This window comes from Palaemon carinicauda, chromosome 8, assembly GCF_036898095.1.
Source record: "Palaemon carinicauda isolate YSFRI2023 chromosome 8, ASM3689809v2, whole genome shotgun sequence".
In the NCBI taxonomy this organism is placed as follows: Eukaryota; Metazoa; Arthropoda; class Malacostraca; order Decapoda; family Palaemonidae; genus Palaemon; species Palaemon carinicauda.
In genome coordinates, this window is record NC_090732.1 from 141709802 (window position 1) to 141734656 (window position 24855).

The window sequence follows — 24855 nt, forward strand, 5'->3', positions numbered from 1 at the left end:
CCCAGCTTGAAGAACCTGCGTCACTGAGAAATTTTTCTTGAAGGCCAGAGACGTAGCTACGCCCCTGACATCATGTGCTCTAGGACGAAGTGACGGAGGAGGGTCTGGATTCAGGGACAGATGAATCACCCTAAGAATCCATGCCGAGATGGTGTTCTTGGTGACCCTCCTCTTAGTCCTCCCAGTGCTCACAAACAATGCCTGCACCTGGGGACAGACTGCAACCGTTCTTTTGAGATATAGCCTCAGACTCCTTACTGGGCACAGTAGGAGATGGTCTGGGTTATCTGTTACAGAACGAAGACTCGAAATCTGGAAGGAGTCGAACCGAGGGTCCGGCACCCCCGGATTCTGAGTCTTAGCAATAAACTCAGGCACGAATTTGAACGTTACCTTCCCCCATCCCCTTGATTGGACAATGTCATATGCGAGACCATGAAGTTCACCGACTCGCTTGGCCGAGGCCAAAGCTAGTAGGAACACCGTCTTCCAAGTTAGGTGGCGATCTGAAGCCTGGCGTAATGGTTCATAGGGAGGTCTCTTAAGAGACCTGAGAACTCGAACCACGTTCCATGGAGGAGGTCTCACTTCCGACTGAGGGCAGGTAAGTTCATAACTTCGCATGAGTAGGGAAAGTTCCAGCGAGGAAAAAATGTCCAATCCTTTGAGCCTGAGGGCTAGACTTAAGGCTGAGCGATAGCCTTTCACCCCCGAGACTGAAAGGCGCATTTCTTCCCGCAAATACACGAGGAACTCCGCTATTGCTGGAATAGTGGCATCGAGTGGAGAGATGGACCGAACCACAGAAGATTTTCCACTTTGCCTGGTAGACAGATGCAGATGACTTTCGCAAATGTCCAGACATCCTAATCGCAACTTGCTGGGAGAATCCTCTCTCAGCGAGGAGATGCTGGATAGTCTTCAGGCGTGAAGTCGTAGCAAAGCTACGGCTTTGTGGAAGATGTTGGCATGTGGTTGTCTGAGTAGCTCGTGTCGCGGAGGAAGTTCTCTCGGAAGTTCCGTTAGGAGTTGCAGAAGGTCTGGAAACCATTCCGCGTGATGCCATAGCGGAGCTATGAGGGTCATTGAAAGATTGACTGATATTCTGGTCTTGTTGAGCATCCTCCTCATCAGACAGAACGGGGGAAAGGCGTACACGTCGATGTTGTCCCACCGTTGTTGGAAGGCATCTTGCCAGAGTGCCTTGGGATCCGGGACTGGGGAGCAGTACAGCGGAAGCTTGAAGTTCAACGCTGTTGTGAACAGAACCCCACAAAGTCAGGACTTTGTTGGCTACTAGATGATCCAAAGACCACTAGGTACTCACTATCTGAGACGCTCTGCTCAGACTGTCGGCGAGCACATTCCTCTTGCCTGGAATGAAACATGCCGATTATGGAATCGAGTGGATTTCGGTCCATCTCATTATCTCTACTGCGAGATGGGATAGCTGCTTCGAAAAGGTACCTCCCTGCTTGTTGATGTAAGTCATTACATCAACTGGCCAGGTATTGTTGGAACTGTTGAAGGGCCGGGAAGACGGCCTTCATCTCTAGAAGATTTATATGGAGGCACTTTTCTGATTCTGACCATAGGCCTGAGGTCCTGTGGTGCAGAACGTGGGCCCCCCACCCTTTATTTGAGGTGTCCAAAAACTGCATCAAATCCGGGGGGAGGACGAGAAGATCCACTCCTCTTCGTAGGCACTCGTCTGTCACCCACCACTGGAGGTCTGTCCGTCCATTCCGCAGGTCTCATAGGGATCATGATGTCCGGGGAATTGTAACCCTGATTCCACCGGGACTTGAGTCGCCACTGGAGAGAGCTCATCCTGAGGCAACTGTTGGGAACTAGACGAGCCAAAGATGAGAGGTGACTGAGGAGACGTAACCACGATTGGGCTGAAAGTTCTTCCCGTCTGAGGAAAGGGCTTGCGACCCTCCTCAGCCTTGCTATCCTGTCGTCTGATGGGAAGGCTTTGTGGAGATTGGTGTCTATGATCATGCCTAGATATACAGTACCAGTCTTTGAGTGGGAAGCAGAGAGGACTTCTCGAGATTTACCGTGATCCCCAGATCCTGGCAAAGTCACAGAAGTTTGTCTCGGTGTTGAAGAAGGGATGACTCCGAGTCTGCTAGGATCAGCCAGTCGTCCAGATAACGGAGGAGACGGATGCCGAACCTGTGTGCCCACAACAATATTAGGGTGAACACTTTGGTGAAAAACTGTGGTGCTGTGGAGAGACCGAAACACAGTACCTTGAACTGGTAAACCTTGTTGTCTAGGCTGAATCTTAAGTACTTCCTTGAAGACGGATGGACTGGGATCTGGAAGTACGCGTCCTTCAGATCCAGTGTACACATGAAGTCTTGCGGTCTCACTGCAAGTCTGACCGTGTCTGCGGTCTCCATGCTGAACGGAGTTTGCTTGACAAACTTGTTCAGAACAGAGAGGTCGATGACTGGTCTCCAGCCTCCAGACGCCTTCTTTACAAGAAAGAGTCGACTGAAGAAGCCTGAAGACCCGTCGAGGACCTCTTGGAGAGCGCCCTTCTTCAACATGGTCTAGACTTCTGCCCGAAGGGCTTGCCCCCTTGCTGATCCCATGGCAAGGGAGCTCAACGACACTGGATTCGCTGTCAGGGTTAGTAGAGATGTTGTGAATGGGACGCGATATCCCTGACTGATTACGGAAATCGTCCAGGAATCGGCCCCGAGTTGCTGCCACCTGTTCGCGCAAGTAGGCATCCCACCACTGGTGGACATGCTGGGGGACTGCCACTCCTAGCATTTGCGGCCTCGGCCGCTCCCTCTAGGATTCTTCCCTCCCCTGGAGAACTTCTTGCCTTTCTTGTCCTTGACAGGAAAGGGCTTACACACCGTCGTCTTCGCTCCCGCTGCCGGTTTCGTGGTCTTGGTAGGGCATGGCTGCTGGGGTGCTGGAGGTTTATAGGGCTTAGATGTCAGAGCCCTATGTAGGAGGGAGTCTTGGTTCGACTTCCTCCACCTCTTAGCGGCCTGCTCCACGTCCCTAGGCTCACACAAGTTCGTCCCCATCATGGAAGAATGTCTGAGCCTGCTGATCTCGGTGTTGGGGACCTTTTAATGGAACCTCTCAGACACCGCATCTCGACATTTCAAGATGGTGTAAGCCCACAAGTTCAAGACTTGGTGGGCCAGAAACTCCATCGTGCGAGTGCCTGAGAGTAAAAAGTTCTCCATAGCCTTCCTGGTAGGTTCTTTGGATAAATCCTCCGAACGTATCAGGGTACCTAAGGTCCCTAGCCAGATGTCCAGCCACGAAGTGGCCTGCATGGCACACTTCGCCACCTTCTCCTGGCTAAAGATCTCAGTCGCCGAGAATAAGACCTGCCGGGTGGAGTCTCTCTCGGTAGTGTAAGAATACGGTAGTGTAAGGGGGGTCGCAAGGGGGCATTAGCCACCCCGTTAAGCAAGTAACTAAGGATAGGATAAGGCTTGTAGGATAGGTTAAGGGGGAAAGTTTGGTTTAGTTGATGTCCATTTTTAATCAACGTGTGAGGAACTGGCCGCTGAAATACATAGGCTCCCGCTAAACTATTGCTTTTAATTCTCCACACTTTTTAATTTGGTATATATTTTGTGTTTATGTATTTTTTTTACTTACAAAAATAAAGTATTTTTTCATTAATAATAGTTTCATTTTCCTCGTTATATTCACCGGGTCCCAACTGGGACCTTTAATAGTCAAAAGGGCCAAACTGGGGTCTCTATTCTTCAAAAGGTCCCAACTGGGACCCCTATTCTTCAAAAGGGTTAAGTGGGACCGCTATTCTTCAAAAGCTCTGTATTATTTCTATATAATCGGCCCTTATCTTTTGCGAGGGTTAGGTTATAGAGACAGGAGCAATGATGGAATTATTGCAATTATGGGTTACCCTAGGGTGGGTTAACTCCTAACCTAACAACTCACTGCCATTGCCTAGGATCGGATAATACACACACACACACACTCACTGTCTCTCTCTCTCTCTCTCTCTCCACACACACACACACATATATATATATATATACATATATATATATATATATATATATATATATATATATATATATATATATATATATATATATATATATATATATATATATATATATATATATATGTGTGTGTGTGGAGAGAGAGAGAGAGAGAGAGAGAGAGAGAGAGAGAGAGAGAGAGAGAGAGAGAGAGAGAGAGAGAGAGAGAGAGATAACCGCACACTTTTACAAAATGTTCCGAAAGACAGCCAACAAAAGAAAGGCCCCCAAGGATGAAAACTAGGCAATGTGCCTCCAATATAAAAGAAGGGAACAAAAAAGGGACCTGGCAACTACAGACCAGTACGTCTAACTTTGTGATCCTCCTCTTGACCTTACCTGTGCTTATGAAAAGTGCCGACACTTGGGGATGAGCTGCTGCAGTCCTTTTGAGGTAATACCTCAAACTCCTTACTGAGCAAAGTAACAGTTGATCTGGATCATCGGTTACAGAACGAAGACTCCCAATCCGAAAGGAACTGAATCTTGGATCCGCTACACCCGGATTTTGAGTATTAACAATGAACTTGGAGACAATGCCGAGTGTTACCTCCCACCCCTCCCCTTGAAAGGGTAATGTCATAGGATAGACCGTGAAGTTCACTAACCCTTTTGACCCGTTAAGGGAGTTCTCTCGAGATCTCCGTCATGAGTTGCAGAAGGTCCGGGAATCACACTGTGTGATACTATAATGGAGCTACGAGTCATGGACAGGTGGTTGGATGCTTTGGTTTTGTTGAGCACCCTTCTCATCAGACAGAACAGGGGAAAGGCATATACATCAATGTTGATCTACAGGCGTTGGAATGCATCCTGCCAGAGGGATGTCGTGTACAGGTCCAAAGTAGGGGAACCACACAATGTCAGGACTTTGTTGGCTACTAGATGATTCAAAGATCACTCAGAGCCCACTATCTGAGTCACTCTCCTCAGATTGTCAGCGAGCACATTTCGTTTGCCAGGAATGAAACAGGCTGATAGGGACACAGAGTTGCCCTCTGTCCATCTTAGCATCTCCACTGCTAAATGGCATAGGAGCTGCGAAAAGGTATTGCCTTGCTTGGGGGAATGCCTGCAACACCACTGACAGAGGTGGCTGTTTCCTCCAGCGTTTAGCCCCCCGCTCGACTTCTTACGGCTTGAAGTGGGAAGAACTGTCCATCGTGGAGTTCCTGAGTCTCGGGACCTCTGCCTGTGGGACCTGATGGAACCTTTCGATCACTGAATCCCAATGCCTGAATATCACCCCCCCCCCCCACCCCGGATGAAGAAATTGATGGTCCGGGTACTCAACAAAAGAAGTTTCCACAGAGTGACCTGTGTGCCAGAACTGCTGGAAATGTTGAAGGGCTAGGAAGGCTGCCCTCATCTCCAGGAGATTTACATGTAGGTACTTTTCGGACTCAGACCAGAGCCCAGAGGCTGTGTGGTGCAGCACGTGTCTACCCCACCCTTATTTCGATGCATCCGAAAAGAGCATCAATTCCGCGGGAGGTATGAGAAGATCCGTCTCTGCGGAGATTCTCGTCTGCCACCCACCACTAAAGGTCCCATGGGGACCAATGTATCCAGGGACTGGGGAGTCATTGTGTTGATTCCACCTGGATTTTAGTAGCCAGTGAAGAGATCAAATTCGGAGGCGGACGTTTGGCACGAGACGGGCCAGGAATGACATGTGACCTAAGAGACTTGACTACTGTTGAGCTGGGAGCTCTTCTCGTCTGAGGAAAGTGATTACTACCTTCCTCAGCCTCCGTACCGTCATCTGATGGAAAGACTTTCTGTAGGTTGGTGTCCATTATTATACCAAGGTATACCATTCTTTGAGAGAGAAGCAGGGATGACTTCTCGAGATTTACCATGATCCCCAGATTCTGGCAAAATGCGAGAAGTTTGTCTCAGTGTTGAAGAAGGGTCGCTACAGTTTGCAAGGATCAGCCAATCATCGAGGTATCTTAGGAGACAAATGCTGATCCTGTGACCCCAAGATGACACTAGAGCGAAGAGTCTTGTGAACACCAGAGGTGCTGTGGAAAGAAGGAAGCACAGCACCTAGAATTGGTATTGTTTGTTTTCATGTATGATCCTTAGATACTTCCTTGAAGATAGATGAACTGGGACCTGGAAGTACACCTCCTTGAAATCCAGTGTGCATATGAAGTCCTGTGGTCATACTGCTAGACTTGGGCTTTGCAGATCCATTTGCGTAAGAGCTAGGTGGAATGATCCCAAGTCAGTAGAGAGAAAGATTGAATGAAAGGGACGTGATACCCTGAACAAATCACGGAGATTGTTCAGCCCTTACTACCTTTACCTCCTCTGGAGGATTTGGAGCCCTTTTTGATCTTTTGCAGGAGAGTCTGGTGGTCTGTGGCTGTTCCTTCTGTGGTTGTGGGGCCTTACCATAGGACTGAGATGTCAAGGCCCTATGGAGAGAGAAGTCCTAATTGGATTTCCTCCAGCGTTCAGCCACACGCTCGACTTCTTACGGCTTGAACTGGGAAGAACTGTCCAACGTGGAGTTCCTGAGTCTTGAGACCTCTGCCTATGGGACTTGATGGAACCTTTCAATCACTGAATCCCGATGCCTGAATATCACGTTTTACCCCTGGTGAATGAAGAACTCGATGGTCCGGGTACCCAACAAAAGAAGAGTTTCCATTGATGTCCTCGTAGAATTCTTGGACAAATCTTCGGTTCTAACGAGGTGTCACAAGGATCCTAGAAATAGGTCCAACCTGCATGGCGAACTTCGCGACCTTCTCCATGTTAAGGATCTCAGACACTGAAAAGGAGGCTGAGAGACCATAAAGTCTCTTGAAAGAGACTCCTCTCAAGAGTGACTCTAGGGAAGGCTCTAGAGGCAAAGCCAAAAGGGGCTCGTCCGAGACCTCATAATATCTCCTCTGTTGCACGAACGGTGGTGGGAGGAGTTTTGAGGACGATCCCACGTGGAGAGAACTGGAAGAGCTAGCAATCTGGGAGAATGCCTTCTTCTTGGCAGCCGTTAACACCTTCGACGAGGGCAAAGCTGCACTGGCCTTGGGAGATCGTTGGGTCCCGTAATCATGGTCAAGGTCGGTGTTCTTGCCCCTTTTGAGGGGCCGTTGTAAGGACAGCTAACCTGTTGATGACCCTCATGCAAGCTAGAAACCACCAGAAAGCGTACTTCGTCGTCTTCTGCTCCGCTTCAGATTACTTGGGACTGACGACCATGGGGAGGTAGTTATCCTCATAGTCTTGGTCATCTTCCACTTCTGAGCTCTCATCCATAGGCACCCGGGGTGAGTTTAGGTCGTCAACATTTAAGGCTGGGGGGACGACGCTTGCTGACATCCTTCCTGCTGCCAGTGAGGTCCCTTGCGCTCTATCTGGCTTGATCTATCCTGAAATGGCAAGAGGGAGAAAAGGAAGTAATAGGGCCATACTTCCTTGGAGATTCCTCGAGGCCAGAAGGGAAGTGAACTACACGCCCGATTCTTGCTGGTGAGAAAGGGCGATGCTTCGGCACAGGGAGGGCAGGCCTGGGTCTAGGCGAGCGCGCAATGCGAGCAGGAGCTGTAAGTGTTGCCAATGGCCTCCGAAGCTCGTGGCATAGCAAGTGGTCACGCGTGGCTGATGATGATGAAGCGCTGGGGAGAGAACATCACATGCGGATGTGTGACGATCAAGTGCAGCGCCCTGGCGAGAAACAATCACGAGTAGGTGAGTGACGATCAAGAGCTGGGGAGTGAAGATCTTGAGCAGGCGAAGTTCATGTTGAAGGGTGATGATCCTGAGGAGGTAAATGCCGAGTAAGCAACTGATGATCACTAGCTGGCGAGTGGCGAACAGTAGAGGCACGATCTGACAAACCCGTAAAAAGTCAGAGTATAAGAATCCACCCGAGAGAAGGGGCAGAGTCCCCTAGATACCTGAGGTTGGCCTGGTGTTAGACGGTCAACACTCCTACTCAACCGATCCTCGGAAGAGATCAATCGCGCAGGAGCTTCGAGAAGAGATTAGGGGTCAAGAAAGAAGTTCATGGTTTCTTCGACTTCGAGGAGGACCCCGAAGGCAAAGAATTTCTCTAGACTTCTTGCGCTGTCTCCCAAATTTCTCCCACTGGGAAAAAAGATTGCTCATGGCATTCATTGCAGGTGTTATCCTGGTCACAACATCTGCGTGATGGACGGCAGGAAGACATGAAGCACACCTGAAAAGAAAAAGCAAAGGAAAGAATTAGTTCAAATGGCAAAGCATGTTGGGAAGGAGGAGAGAGACTATGACTGCTCTCCACTGAGCCAAAAACAAAAGTGAGAAGCCAACACTGGTGTGAGTGAGAGGGTTGGCGGGCTACCTCCGCTGCCACTGCTAACAAGCAGGCTAATAGTTATACCTCGCTTAAAAGTTTTTAGGGCTAGTCTTCCAACTTTGCCGAAAGATAATCCTTATAAGTAGAGGAAGGGTTTGTATTTATTTTTGGAACAAGTAATAATTTCCAAAATTCAGTTACCTAGAAATGTCAGGAAAATAGGCGATGGTATACCACAAACCATAATTGCCCATAATTAATTTAGTAGCCTGACTCTTCCCGAACAATGGTGATATGAAGATCAGATCTTTTATGAAGGAAAGTAGGAAATATGACAAATTCGGAGATAATTTGTATTTTTCCTAACCATACAAACCTTAGCTATTTACAAAGGGTTACCTTTTAGCGTAGCTGAAATGGCGAGCCATTAGAATTTAACGAGGGTGTATTACCCCCGCGCTAGTTAGCGGGGGGGGGTAGGGGAGTGGTAGCTAGCTACCCCTCCTCCCCCTCACACACAGGTGAATACTCACTTTCACTTAGAGGTAGGACTTGTCTTGGGGGACAGGGCTGGCAGGCAAATATGTGTAAATAGCTAAGGTTTGTATGGTTAGGAAAAATACAAATTATCTTCGAATTTGTCATTTGTTCTGTAACCGAAATACAAACCACGCTATTTACAAAGGGTGACTTACCCCTTAGGAAGGGTGGAAAGTCCCCAGCCATACTGGCTTTGGCTTTACCCGGGGACTCAGAATCCGAGTGAGTCGCACTCGAGAAGAGGAGTCCCTGCACCTCACAAGTTCCTTGCTCCGCAAGGAACCATGTGGCCTACATAAGCTTGTGTGTGAAGGAAGAAGTGTGACCCGTCTTAGGCAGTTGACCTGGAGTTCCAGAAGGAACTCTGGGTTAGGACGTTCCCAATACCACCTCGTCAGGGTATGGGGGACGCGACAGTATTGACTCAATACTCGGAACACAAGGAAGCATGGTTTACCTGCAGAGGTTCGAGGTCAGCTATGCAGAGACCAGGATGCTGCTTCCCCGTAGAGGGGATGATGAAGAAAGAAGTAAGGGCCAGACATACTTCTTTCGTTCATGCAGACTAAAACCCGATAACAATGCCCTCAACCTTCTGCTACCTGTCCTAAAAGGAACCTGAGGTTAGACCAGCTGTTGTGTAGCCACCACAGAGCGATAGAAAACGTATCGAGACTCCTGTGGGTCACGCCCTGCAGGAAGCGGGCTGCGAAGGTCATTAGACGCTTCCAGACTCCAGCTTGTAGCACCTGCGTCACAGAGTAGTATTACTCGAAGGCGAGGGACGTTGCGATGTATCCAACATCGTGCTGTAGGGCGACGTGACGGGGGAGGGTCTGGAGACAGGTCGAGATGAATGTCCTTGAGTCCGGGCTGAAGAGGTATACTGGTGACTCTCCCCCCATGTCCTCCTTGTACTCCCAAATCGGCTGCAACTGAGGACAAACTGCAGCTGTTCCCAGCGCTAACCTCTCGATTCCTTTACTGGCAAAAAAGAGAAGGTCTTGGGACATCAGATACAGAATGGAGACTCGAAATCTTGAATGAATCGGACCGAAGGGCCGGGACCCCCAGATTCGAGTCTAGCCAACAACTCAGGAGCGAGCCTGAATGTTGCCTTCCCCTCTTCCATAGAAAGGGGGGAGTCGTAAGAGACCAAGAAGATTGCTTACACACTGGCCGTGGCCAGAGTGAGCAGGAGACCCAAGGCGGAATACAATCCGAGGCCTGTCGTAAAGGGTCTTGAGAAGATCTCTTAAAGGACTAAAAGTCCGAGCCATGCTCCAAGTTGGAGGTCTTCCTCCGACTAGGGCAGGGACGATCGTAGCTTCGCAAGAGCGAGGATAGATCCAGCGGGCAGGAAAAAGTTATTCCTTTAAGCCTAAAGGTCAGGGAAAGGCTGAGCGACAGGTTTCATTGCCGAGAGCGGAAAGGAGTTTCCTCCCGCCGAAAGGCAATAAGACCGTTATTGCTGGAGAAGAGGCCTCAAGGGAAGAGGTATATCTCCCACGGCACCAACCACCTTAGACTCTTCACTTTGCCTGGGAGACCCCTGTGGATGACTATCGCAGATGATGCGACCTCCGTACCGCGACTGTAGCGGGTTGTCTCCTCTTGAGGAGGAAGCGTAGTGTCTCCAGGCATAAAGCCGAAGCGACGCCCCGGTTCGGGAGAGATGTCGCAGTGTGGATGCTTGAGTAGTTTGCGCCGTGGGAGAAGCTCTCCCGGGAGTTCCGTCAGGGGAAGCAGAGGGTCCAGAAACCGTTCTGCGCATAGTCCCAGTGGAGCTCTCCCATTGAAAGGTTGACAGACAACCTAGTCTTGTTGAGACCCATTGTCCACAGACAAAAAGGAGGGAAGACGCAGGCGTCGAAGTTGTCCCACCATCACCGGAATGCATCTTGCCAGAGTCTCGGGGTCTGAGACTGGGGGGAAAAATAGCGGAAGCTTGAGGTTCCAAGCTGTCGCGATCAGGTCCCCCACACCAGCACTTGCTGGTTACCCAAGGTCAAAGACCCCCAGGCACACTCTCTCTACGAGGCTCTGCTCGGATAGTCTGAGAGAACATTCCCCTGCCTGGAACGAGAGAGCCGATGGTGGTATTGAGAGAATCTCAATCATCCCGGTATCTCTACTGCAAGATGTGAAGGTGTGAAAATGCGTCCCCTGCTAGTTAGAATACGCCAGAATCATGAAGTCGACGGGCACGGGGCGACTCGGCAGGAGCTGTAGGATCTGTAGAGGGGCCAGACTAAGGCCCCTAAGCCTGCCTGAATGATGGAGAGGTATCCTTCAGGTCTTGACCATAGGCCTGGACCAGAACATGCCCCCCCCCCTCTCCTTTGACGAGTCCGAGAACCGCATCAAGAATGTGGGGAAAGGACGAGAATATCCACTACCATCAAGAGGCTCCATAGCTCAATACCCATTGCAGGTCTAATAGTTCCGCTGGTCCCATAGGGCCAGGGAGTCCGGTTAAACATTGCCTGAAGCCACCGGAACTTGGATCGCCCCACATGGAACTTATCCTGAGGCGACCGTTCGGACTATAGACGGGTCAATGAGGAAAGGAGAACTAGGAAACGTTCCAAGGTAGGGCTGAAAGCTCTGCTTGACTGAGAACAGGTAATGCGACTCTCCTCAGTCTTGCCACAGTCAACCGAAAGGAAGGCTCGGAGGATGTGGTAACAGAAACTGGCGTCCCCAGGTGGTCACCCATCCAAGTACCGACGTTGCATAACCTCGCTGGACGGGCGAGAAGCGGGGTTTCCAACGTGGTAAGGCCGTTGACTCAATATCATGGCCAGATACTCCAGATGTTGAGGCAGAGGAAGAGAAGGCTCCAAGCAAAATACCATGAGCCCACACTCATGGTAAGCATCCGGAAGCTTGTCCCGGTGCTGAAGAAGGTCGAACCCGAGCCTACCGGAGTTGACCAGCCCTCCAAACAGCAGAGGAGGCGGAAGCCTGCACCTGAGCGGCCAAGAGGAAGGCAGGGAGAGTTCTCTGGGGAAACAAACCTGCTATGCCACGGCAGGATAGCCACACTGCATCATAAGCAGGAATACTTGCAGTCTAGGCTGAATTCGACGAGCACCCTGGAAGATGGATGGAATGGAAACTGAAAGTAACCGTCCTTCCGATCCAGGGTTTAAGGAGTCCTGTCGCCTCGTTACCAGTCTGATCGATTCTGCTGGTCTACGCTGGCCGAAGTTTGTTCGACAAACTTGATCAGGGCTGAGAGGTCGACTACGGACATCCCCTCTCAGATCCTTCCTTACAAGAAAGGATCGAATGAGGGGGCCGGGGGTGAAGCCGTCGATGATCCTAAGGAAGACCTTCGCCCAAGGTATGGATCATTCTGCCCAACCGGGCAACTCTGCTGACGCTATGGCATAGAGGTTCAGAGACACTGAATTCGCTGACAGAGACAGCGGGCGCGATATCCTTGGCTAATCACAGAGATTGTGCGGGAATGGGCATCGGGAAGCTGTCATTCGGATGAGTAACCTTAAGCATCCTTCCAGCGAAAAACCTGCAATCCTAGAGTTCGTGAACTCCTTTTAGGACTATGCCCCCCTGGGGGAGTCTCCCGTGCCATCTGTTCCTGACAGGAGGAAACTGCAATTGGACACCTTGTCCCAGTTGTCGTAGCCGATAACTTAGGCCGACGTGGTTGAAAGAAAAGGGCGCTGGAGCCCTGCAGAGTCTGGAAGAAAGCGCCTTGGAGGAGTGAAACCGGAAGTCGATTTCCTCCGCACAGCAGCTGTCTAAGTTTCTGTCCTTGGGCACAAACAAACTCTTCTCAAGGATGGAAGGGTGTCTGAGGTCGTCGAGCTCCACAGATGAGACACCCGAAGGAAGCCCTCAGTCAGCGAGTCCAGATGGTACAACATTGAGATTGTCCGCAAGTTAGATACTTAATGACGAAAGGCCAAGGTGCCTGAGCTCGAGAGGAGGAAAGTACCCCTGATCTTCCTGTAGCTTCCTTTAACCAAACCTCGGGCCGTAACCGAGGAGGGAAAGAACCTGGTAAGCTCCCAGAGTAAGAGGTAAGCAGTCACCCCTTGTCCGATGGAGAAATCTCGAACGGAAAGCCCCCCCGCCAAAAATCCTTCCAGGGAATGACGGGGAAGGGCTAACCCATGTTCAGGAAAGAGGAGTGTTGCTCAGATCTCCCTTAAGTTTCTCCTATTCTTGCAAGTGCCATGCTCTGCGTTTACGGGGAGAGGCCGTGTTCTGGAAATACGCTCCAGAAGAACTCGCCAGGCTGTGAAAAACCCCATTGGGAATCGTGGTCGCAATCGCCCTGGAGCTCGCGCGACGGAAATTCAAAGATTTTCGCGTGGGCGAACGTGGAAGCGCCCATGCGCGGTAACGCATACGAAGGTGAGCGAAGGAGCGCAGAAGGAGGGCGAGCGTGGTAGGAAGGGCGAGAGCTGGTGGTCGGCGAGCGATAACCCATAGACGAGCAATGGATACTGCAAGAAATAAGCCGACGTTTGTGCGAAGAAACACTGTAGGTTCGCGCGACGGAACACCATCCGTCGGCGCGATGGAAAAACCGTTGGTTCGCGCGTGGGCGAACATTGGAGAGCATGGGCGAGTGGCCGCGCGGGCGCACAGGCGAGCGGTCGCGCAGGCGAGCGGTCGTGAGGGTGGGCAGGTGGATGAGAGCGAGTCCCAGGCGGCGAACGCAAGCGTTAGCGCGATGGCGAGGAAGACCGCTGGCAATATGAATCAACAAGCGATCAGTGATGAGCTGGTGAGCGCTTACGCCCAGGTTGGCGATGGCGCGTTGTGTTATGACGACGCGATGGTCGAGCAGCATGCGCAGGTGAGCGATCGTGCGTTGGCGAGCAATATGCGAAGGTGAGCGATCGCGAGCAGCATGTGCAGGAGGACGATCGTGCGATGGTGATCAGCATGCGCCTGGTGATCAGTATGCGCAGGGTCGCGCGATGGCGATCAGCATGCCAGGGTCGCGCGATGGCGATCAGCATGCCAGGGCCGCGCGATGGCGATCAGCATTCGCAGGTGGGCGGTCGCGCGATGGCGAGCAGCATGCGCAGGTGGGCGGTCGCGCGATGGCGAGCAGCATCCGCAGTCGAGGGTCGTGCGATGGCGATCAGCATCCACAGTCGAGGGTCGCGCGATGGCGATCAGCATCCGCAGTCGAGGGTCGCGCGATGGCGATCAGCATCCGCAGTCGAGGGTCGCGCGATGGCGATCAGCATCCGCAGTCGAGGGTCGCGCGATGGCGATCAGCATCCGCAGTCGAGGGTCGCGCGATGGCGATCAGCATCCGCAGTCGAGGGTCGCGCGATGGCGATCAGCATGCGCAGGTGAGCTAGTAGCTAGCGAACCATGTTCCTTCAGAAGTGTTGGAGAACGTTGGCGTGCCGGCTGTAACACACGCGGGCGATCCAGAGATCGCCGAGAGACAGGTGATCGCTGGCGAGCTGATGATCGCTGACGAGCAGAAGGCTACGCGTGGAAGCCTGTGCAAGAAGAAGAGTCCTTGACCCTGACCTGAACCGAAGTTCTAGATCGTGAGGGCGAACGTGGGCGCACAGGGCGCGTAACAGGAACCAACAGGAACAGCAGGGATGATCATCTTGAAAGCGCCGACGAACAGGAGAGCGCTGATGAGCAGAAGAGCGCCTGTGTGTTAACACTGAGCAGGAGAAAACACAGCAGAAGGGCGCGCAGGGAAACCCTGACACGCAAGAGAAGAACCCCCGTGGGGGCAACCCTTTGCCCCGAAGGGATTGTTGTCCGCCGGGAGACTGATGTCCGTCGGAAGACCGCTGTCCGTCGGGAAGACCGTTGTCCGTCGGGAAGACCGTTGCCCGTCGGAAGACGAGATCAGACTGCTGTCCACCTGCACCAAGGCGGAAGATCGAGAAAAAGGAGTTGTAGGCTGCAAACGGAGATCCAAAAAGGCGCCTCAAGCACCCTTATAGGGAGATGAGAGGCCCTTACGATGAGGCAGACGGTGGGCCTACGGCGAGGGAGGCCAACAGCAACCGCAACAGAAGAAACCTCCGAAGAGGAGTCTCTATGAGCGTACTCTCTCGCGAACGAAAGAGAAACACTTCGTGGAAGAGACTGGTCAGTCAGTGACCTAAAAGGAGCAATCCTCCGAAGAGGAGCTCCTGCAGTTGCCCAGCCCCTTGAGCGAAACTGCAGGTGCAACCGCTCAGCACCAAGAGCATAGTCGCACGAAAAAAAGGCAAGAGAAGAACCCCCCAAAAGGAGACAAACTCAAGCCTGGACAGGAAAAACTTCCCTCGGAAGGAAAGTTACCCGCCCAAGGAGGCAAGCCTCCTGAGAGTTCTAAAATGAACTGGAGAGCTGTCCGTCGACACGGGAGTACTTCCAGTAGAAGGAGACACGCCCCTGACGAAAAAACAAGGGGGGAGGCAGCAACAGCCGAATCCCCAGGACTCAACCAGACAGCTCACACCGTTGCCATATTACAGAAACGAACTAGAACGGTAACTGTAAAAAAATAAAACAAATAATATTAGTACACATTCATTCCCCCGGGAAGGCTCCGAAGAGGAATCCCGAGGGAAAGGAACAAGAATTACACAACAGGCACGTGCCCTTACAACCACTTACACTCACGGGAGGAGAGCTGTAACCAAAACAGAATTATAACAATTATAATTATGTAACTATGTAATTATGTAATATAAAAAAGAATGAACACTAAAGAAAGAACGAAAACCCCGAAAGGAATCGTTCTACAACTACAATTAGATTCAACTAATTGAGACAAACGTACGGCGTAGCAATTCCCCCACACGGAAAGGAAGCTACAAGGGCGTAGTAAAACGTAGTAAAAGGGTGAACGACCTCAAGAGAGAGAGAGAGAGAGAGAGAGAGAGAGAGAGAGAGAGAGAGAGAGAGAGAGAGAGAGATAAGTCAAACTCGATCGCCACCCATAAAATTACGCCGTGGTGGCCTAACTGCCGAGGACTCCACGTAGATATCGTACACTACACACACAAATCTGAAAAGGAAACTTACTTATTTCTATACTCAAATATATATATAAACATGAAAACATGTTTACATATATATTGAGTAAATGAAAAGTAAGCGATTAAGTAAAGACAAAACAAACAATGGCTGCCAAGAGAGGACCAAGACAGAGACGTCTGTCACAGTCCGAGCCAAAAGTGAAAGTGGGTATTCACCTGTGTGTGAGGGGGAGGAGGGGTAGCTAGCTACCACTCCCCTACCCCCCCCCCCCCGCTAACTAGCGCGGGGGTAATACACCCTCGTTAAATTCTAATGGCTCGCCATTTCAGCTACGCTAAAAGGTAACCCTTTGTAAATAGCGTGGTTTGTATTTCGGTTACGGAACAACTCTTTGTTAATATGTATGCTGCTACTTTGCATACTACTTCTACTAGCCATTTCCAGCTTAACTTGCACTCTTATACATAGTGTTAAGTAAAACAGGTTTGTTCATTTTCCACAACCTCTCATAAATTCATGTAACTTGTGATTTAGAGTGGTATTACAAATCTATCATAGTTCTATAATGATTTACTATGTATAGTACAAGGGTTAGAAATGACTACAGAGAACCAGGATTACAAAAATAAAAACAAGTGATAAAAATCTTACATCATGGACTTCTTCTACACTGTAGTAAGCTTCAGTTGGGAGTCCAATATTTGAAGCATGAGCATCAATTATGACAAGGACAGAATTGCTGCAATAGCGACGAACCAAATCATTGATGGCAATGTCATTCTGGTATAACTTGGGACCAGTGTGATACCACCCCACTATTTTTTCTCGCGCATTTACCTGAAATACACAGTCACAGTATGTATAGGAAAAGAATTAGTTTGTATGGAAGGGACAGAGGTGCCAATTAGCAAAAATGAAGCTATCAATACCAACACTTTCAACTATTACAAATAAATCACAGTAGGTAGTCTTCTTGTTTATAACAATATGTGATCTGCTATCAACCTTTAACTTTAGTTGCCTACAGATTGTCTTGGCATATAAGATTCCCTTACAAAATTTCTCTTTACCTTTTTGAACATGTGGTATTTATTTTCCAAGTAATCATGGTCAAGGAACCATACAGATTTATCCTTCTCATCTTCATCAAAAGGAACTGAAAGAAAGAAAAATTTAATACAGTATAAACTTTAAATCAGGAGGAAATCACTAATGCTAACAAACAGTTTTACTGAATCACCAAGTTAACAATAACTCTAATACAGATAGCACAGAAGGTTTATGCTTAACAAATATCACCTATTGAACTGCAACTCTTTGAAAATCAAACAATGTCTAAAAAAAATTGTAGAAGATTGTAGTTGTGGATAAACACTAAACTTATAATCTATCAAAAAGGAAAAGTAAGAGATTATGTTTGAACTGAAAATGGATACAACTCTGGAACATGAATTATAGACTGCCCTTAACTCAGAACTCTTCGATGTATATTCAAGTGTCTCCTTTATTTAAAACAGATGGAGCTATTTTGGCAGAAGTTTAGCTTTGTATTCCAGCAAAATTATCAATATATTACTTGATGTTTGTGCTTATAGAAGTGTAGACCAAATTGTTATATTTTCTTTATTTTTTGCAAAGTCACATAATCTATTAGCACCTCAGTTATGTTTTTTTCTCAAGTTATCTGTAATCTTCAAGTTACCTATTATTTTTCCAAAGTTACATAAATGTGGTTGTTGAAGCCCTAGTTCTACCCATCTATTACCCAATTTCTAAAACTTAATTATCACCTTATTTCAAGCCAAACTATCCAGTGAAAGGTGGCGTTGTGGTTTGGGCTCACTGTGAGCCCCGGTTGCGAGATGCCAAGAATTCACTTATTCCAAGTAATACTTTCAAAAGGGTTTTACCCTTCGGCGACGATATATTATATCTGAGCCCAAATGGCATGCTACTCCAGGTCACGGGGTGTTGAGAGATCGCTTGCATAAAGAAACTCCCCGGTGAAGGGCTAGCTTTCACCCTTAGCCCTGCGGTCCAGGCTCACTGAGACTAAATCGTGTTGCGAGCCAAACTTGCAAAGGGGAGAAAGATCGCTTCCTTCAAGCAAACTCTTGGATGAAACGCTACTTGGCGCCAATATCCAGGCTCACTAGAGCCTGAATTACGTTGCTAGGAGATGCGAGATCACTAGTAAAAGTGAAACTCTCATGTGAAAGATAAACTTTCACAGTTGCGTGGCGATCCAAGGTTGCCGAGAACTTTGATCTAATACGAATCTGGGTCATGAGGTGTTGAGAGATCGCTTGTTTTAAGCAAACCTTTCATGTGATAGGCTAGCTTTTACCTTTGGCACCGTGATCCGGGCTTGCTAAAGCTAGAATCGCATCGCGAGGAATTAAAGAGATAGCTTGTTTCAAGCAAACCTCTCAGGTGAAACATAGCTTTCACCTGGTGTTATGATCCAGTCTTGCAAGCGCTAGAGCTTAAATAACGGCGTGAGCAACGGGTTGAGAGATTGCTCACATTGAGAAAAAACTTTCAAGTGATAAAAAAACCCTTCACTCTTAGCAACACAATACCGGTTCGCTAGAGCTTGGATCACATCATGAGGATGTAAGAGATCGCTTTCTTTAAGAAAACTCTCAAGTGAAAGGCTAGCTTTCACCTTCGATGCCATCGTCTACTGAAACAGCCGCCAGGTTCTCCCAGTACTGTAATTCCGAAGAGTTAGAGCGTCCTCGCATCGAAACGGAGTACTTGTGCTTCAGAGATAACTGGATAGATAAGCTACCAGACTAGGATAGTCGATCGTACCAGCGAATGCGTCTACCAAAAACCCAGAAGGTCGGCCTAATTAGAGGGAGAACAAAGGTAAGAATATCTTTCATGTGAAAGACTAACTTCCATTTGAGTGTCCGAGGGCACCGAGAGATAGCTTAGAAAATGATCTTCCAAGTCAGACTATCGGTCACAAAGTAACTGCTTCCAATAAGCGAGACTGAAATGTTGAATCAAAAGCAGTCGCTGAGATGCAAGTTGCTCGTATGTCTCTGTCAACGGATCAGTTAACGCAGATGGAACCGACTTCCTCTCTTGAGGATTTCTGATACTAAGATTTCAGAGAAGTTTAACTCCAAGGTGGTAATGGCAAGCCCTGACTATAGTTGCTGACCTTTAACCAACTTAAAAGAGTTAATGGTGTATCAGTCTCCAACTCAAGGAAAAAAATCCCCAAGACATAAGCGTCAACGGGGAAAAAAATTCCAATAGAAAAGTTTCATTTGCTATAGCCAGTGAATGTGGAATGGAGACGTCTGTCTCTACCCACGACTGATATCAAAGGGAGGAAAACATGAGTGAGTGGGTGGGAGGTACTTCCCCTTACTACCACTGGTAACACCCGCAAAGGTTGCTGCCACCTTGTTAAAAGTTTTAGAGCCATTTACAAGCTTGCTTTAAGATCTATATCCATTGTAAAGAGCAAAGGATTTGCATTCAAGTTGGAACAAACCAGACTTTAAAAGTAAAACAAACACGAGAACATCACCTAACCTACAGTTCCCAACCTAACGTAACCTAGGATCAGTATCCTTACCTACTTACCTAAGGGGGGATATGACCCAAGCTTGCTACCCGCCTTTGACTGCCATATCCCTAGCTTATTATCATCATTACTTTCTAAGCTACAACCCTAGTTGGAAAAGAAGGATGCTATAAGACCAGGGGCTCCAACAGGGATAATAGCCCAGTGAGGATGGAAACTATGAAAATAAAAATACTTTAAGAACAGTAACGTTAAAATCACAAATTTTAGGTAATTTGTATTTTTCCTAACAGTACTTACCTCGAACTACTTTCTTAGGAGTATCTGGGATCTCCTCCCAACCAACCAGAGTTTGTGTAGTTTACCCTAGTCCCGTTTTCTATGAGGGGTAACCTCAGGTGGAGTGATACTCGCCCTGAGGCTAACCCCGGGTCAGAGAGAATGCTTGCTCAGGTCTCTATCTCCAGTAAGTTCTTGATAGCTTAGGTATCTATGAAGTCCAGCAAGGCACTCGGGGTAGGATGGGCGGACCATTACCCGAAAGTAGTTCGAGGTAAGTACTGTTAGGAAAAATACAAATTACTTAAAATTTGTGATTTGTTCCAAAACGGAGTACTTACCTCGAACTACTTTCTTAGGAGACTTATACCTTAGGAGGTGGGAGTGTCCTTCAGGACCTAGAGACCATGACGAGTATAGAAGAGGAACCTAGGTAGGAGACTAGGTTCTGCTGACCTCAAGGAAAACACGAGAAAATAAGGAAAACTACGCAAAAAACCACCTTAGTGTCTAAGTAACTCACTTCTGCAAGAATCCTAGGAGACATGTCCTTCCAAAGATAGTGTATCCCATGGCAGTTTCAGGGGGCTACCTGAGTCATTTCCGGTAAGGGAATAGGGGAAGGAAGAACAAGGGGGCTCAGAAAGGAACCTGTGTCTCTTGGACTTACTACCCACAGTTACCACTGGGGCTACACCTTTAAACCGTTTGGAGCGCGGAAATGACGGGGCCGAGCGAGAACCCGTACAGGGACTTTCTCGCGTAGTCCTTCAAGTAGTGAGCCGTAAAGGTCGACTGGCTAGACCAAGTACCTGCCCTCAGGATTTGGCCCACTGCCATGTTTTTCTCAAACGCCAATGAAGTATTCAGACCCCTAATGTCGTGGGGTCTGGGCTTTCCTGGAAGGGGGACCCCTGCACTACTGTAGGGCCTGACAATCACTTGCCTTAGCCAGAAGGAGATAGTGATTTTGGCTACTGGCTTCTTCACAGTCCCGAGGAAAATGAACAGACTCTTGATCTCGGGACGAAGTCTAGCTGTCCACTCTAAATACTGCCATACTGCCCTGACAGGTCACAGCAGCAAGTCCCTCGGGTTGTCCGAGCGAGGGATAGCTGGCACTGAGAACCCTTCAACTTTGGGGTCCCAAGCAGCTGGATTCTGAGTCTTGGCTACGAAGGAGGGTAAGAACCTGAAGGTAGCTTCTCGTTAGCCCTTCGAGTGAGATCTCGTACGACAGGCCGTGAATCTCACTTACTCTTTACTGATGCCAGAGCTAAACGAAAGACTGCCTTGAGGGTGAGCTCCTTTTCTAGAATGTCTTTTAGAGGCTCAAAGGGAGGTTCCGAAAGCATCTTCAGTACCCTAGCCACATCCCCCTGGGGCACTCTAGCGGCTTGGGGGAACACGACTGCTCGAAGCTCTTGATGAGCGTCGAGATATATCTGGAGGCACCTAGGTCTAGGTCCTTCAGGAGGAAGACTTGGGATGGACGTGCCCACTTCGTCCCTGAGATAGACCAGGAAGTCTGCTATCTCATGAATGGAGGCCCCTAACGGCCTGATGTTCTTCGAGGAGCACCCCTTAGAAAAGGTAGCCCACTACGCCTGGTACACCTCGACTGACTAACGCCTCAGGTACCCTGACATCCTTGATGCCGTCCTCGACGGAAATCCTTCCTTTCTCAGGAGACGCTCAATAACCTCCACGCGTGAAGGCGGAGGGACCGAGGGTTTTCGTGGAACCTCTGGAAGTGAGGCTGGCAGAGAAGGTCTTGTCTGTCTGGAAGTGGCCCAGGTGGAAGGCGTGCCAGTTCCTTTAGATCCGCGAACCACTCTCTCTCTGGCCACCAGGGCACTACCAAAGTCACCCACAGGCTGGCCGTCTGTCTCACCCTGTGAGGACCTGTCTGAGCATCCCGAAGGGTGGGAAGGCGTTAACGTCGAGGTTGCCCCAAGGGTGTTGGAAGTCGTCCTCGAACGCTGCTGCTGGATCTGGCACAGGAAAACAAAACACGGGGAGCTGTGCGTTTTAGTCTCGTGGCGAAGAGGTCTATCACCGACGAGCCCCACTTCAGGAAGAGGGTTTTGACCACTTCTGGGTGTAGGGACCACTCAGGCCCTACCACTTGACCCATCCTGCTAAGGCCGTCGGCCAGGACGTTCCTCTTCCCCGGAGAGAACCTGGCTGAAAAATGTTATTTTCATTAGTAAAATAAATTTTTGAATATACTTACCCGGTGATCATATAGCTGTCAGCTCTGCTGCCCGACAGAAAAACCTAAGGACAAAATACGCCAGCGATCGCTATACAGGTGGGGGTGTACATCAACAGCGCCATCTGTCGAGCAGGTACTCAAGTACTCCATGTCAACACAGAACCAATTTTCTCCTCTGCCCACTGGGTCTCTATTGGGGAGGAAGGGAGGGCCCTTTAATTTATGATCACCGGGTAAGTATATTCAAAAATTTATTTTACTAATGAAAATAACATTTTTCAATATTAAACTTAGCCGGTGATCATATAGCGGATTCACACCCAGGGGGGTGGGTAGACACCAGCATTATGTGCTACATTAAGAGCTAAGTATTTTGTATTCCATTTTAGCAGTTATTCAAAATAACAAACATAAAATCAATAAGTACCTGGTAAGGAAGTCGACTTGAACAATTACTCTGCCTTTTTAAGTACGTCTTCCTTACTGAGCCTCGCGATCCTCATAGGATGTTGAGCGACTCCTAGGAGCTGAAGTATGAAGGGTTGCAACCCATACTAAAGGACCTCATCAAAACCTCTAATCTAGGCGCTTCTCAAGAAATGACTTTGACCACCCGCCAAATCAAGTAGGATGCGAAAGGCTTCTTAGCCTTCCGGACAACCCAAAAACAAAAATAAAACATTTCAAGAGAAAGATTAAAAAAGTTATGGAATTAAGGAATTGTAGTGGTTGAGCCCTCACCCACTACTGCACTCGTTGCTACGAATGGTCCCAGAGTGTAGCAGTTCACGTAAAGAGACTGGACATTCTTAAGATAAAAAGACGCGAACACTGATTTGCTTTTCCAATAGGTTGCGTCGATTATACTTTGCAGAGATCTATTTTGTTTAAAGGCCACTGAAGTTGCGACAGCTCTAACTTCGTGTGTCCTTACCTTCAGCAAAGCTTGGTCTTCCTCATTCAGATGGGAATGAGCCTCTCGTAATAACAGTCTGATAAAATAGGATAAAGCATTCTTTGACATAGGCAAAGATGGATTCTTAACTGAACACCATAAAGCTTCAGACGGGCCTCGTAAAGGTTTTTAAATAGAACTCAAGAGCTCTTACAGGACATAATACTCTTTCTAGTTCATTTCCAACCATGCGATAAGTTTGGAATATCGAACGATATTGGTCAAGGCCGAGAAGGCAGCTCGTGTTTGGCTAGAAAACCAAGTTGTAGAACATGTAGCCGTTTCGGATGAGAATCCGATGTTCTTGCTGAAGGCATGAATCTCACTGACTCTTTTAGCTGTGGCTAAGCATATCAGGAAAAGAGTCTTTAAGGTGAGATCTTTCAGGGAGGCTGATTGTTGCGGTTCGAACCTGTCTGACATAAGGAATCTTAGTACCACGTCTAAATTCCAACCAGGTGTAACCAAACGACGCTCCTTCGTGGTCTCAAAAGACTTAAGGAGGTCCTGTAGATCTTTATTGTTAGAAAGATCTAAGCCTCTGTGACGGAAGACTGATGCCAACATGCTTCTGTAACCCTTGATAGTGGGAGCTGAAAGAGATCGTTCTTTCCTCAGATATAAGAGAAAGTCAGCTATTTGAGTTACAGAGGTACTGGTCGAGGATACGGATACTGACTTGCACCAGTTTCGGAAGATTTCCCACTTCGATTGGTAGACTCTAAGGGTGGATGTTCTCCTTGCTCTAGCAATCGCTCTGGCTGCCTCCTTCGAAAAGTCTCTAGCTCTCGAGAGTCTTTCGATAGTCTGAAGGCAGTCAGACGAAGAGCGTGGAGGCCTTGGTGTACCTTCTTTACGCGTGGCTGACGTAGAAGGTCCACCCTTAGGGGAAGAGTTCTGGGAACGTCTACTAGCCATCGAAGTACCTCGGTGAGCCATTATCTCGCGGGCCAGAGGGAAGCAACTAGCGTCAACCTTGTCCCTTCGTGAGAGGCGAACTTCTGCAGTACCTTGTTGACAATCTTGAACGGAGGGAATGCATATAGATCTAGATGTGACCAATCTAGTAGAAAGGCATCTATATGAACTGCTGCTGGGTCCGGGATTGGTGAGCAAAATATTGGGAGCCTCTTGGTCATCGAGGTTGCGAAGAGATCTATGGTTGGCTGGCCCCAGGTGGCCCAAAGTCTCTTGCATACATCCTTGTGGAGGGTCCATTCTGTTGGAATTATTTGTCCCTTCCGACTGAGACAATCTGCCATGACATTCAAGTTGCCTTGGATGAACCTCGTTACTATTGAAATGTCTAGACCTTTTGACCAGGTGAGGAGGTCCCTTGCGATCTCGTACAATGTCAGAGAGTAGGTCCCTCCTTGCTTGGAGATGTACGCCAAAGCCGTGGTGTTGTCCGAGTTCACCTCCACCACTTTGCCTTGAAGGAGAGACCTGAAGCTTTTCCAGGTCAGACGTACTGCCAGTAGCTCCTTGCAGTTGAAATGCATTGTCCTTTGACTCGAGTTCCATAATCCCGAGCATTCCCTACCGTCTAATGTCGCACCCCAGCCTACGTCCGATGCGTCCGAGAAGAGAACGTGGTTGGTAGTCTGAACAGTCAGGGGAAGACCCTCTCTAAGGTTATTATAGTCCTTTCACCAAGTCAGACAAGACTTTAATAACTTTCTGGAAACCGGGATCGAGACCGCTTCTAGCGTCTTGTCCTTTTTCCAGTGAAAAGCTAGAGGTAAAGAAGAGGACGGAGGTGTAGTCTTCCTAGTGACACAAATTGATCCACGGATGACAGTGTCCCTACCAGACTCATCCACAGCCTGACTGGGCAGCGTTCCTTCTTCAGCATCTTCTGGATGGATAGCAGGGCTGGGGGCTGATCGTCTTGTTCAGCAACGTCCTCATCAGAGGGTTCCTCATCCGAAACTGATGAGGAAACGGCAACGGAGTGGGCAACGTCTGACT

General features: G+C 48.8%; 1 protein-coding gene across 1 annotated transcript in view; it reads right to left on the bottom strand.

Moving 5' to 3' along the window:
* Rpn8 (regulatory particle non-ATPase 8) overlaps window positions 1-24855 on the bottom strand; it is a 48142-nt gene that overhangs the window by 10335 nt on the left and 12952 nt on the right. The window contains exons 2-3 of the mRNA XM_068379116.1: window positions 16956-17041; window positions 16537-16722 (exon numbers count right to left, since the gene is read on the bottom strand). Of these exons, the coding sequence (XP_068235217.1) occupies window positions 16537-16722; window positions 16956-17041 (272 nt within the window). The remainder of the gene's footprint in view (window positions 1-16536; window positions 16723-16955; window positions 17042-24855) is intronic.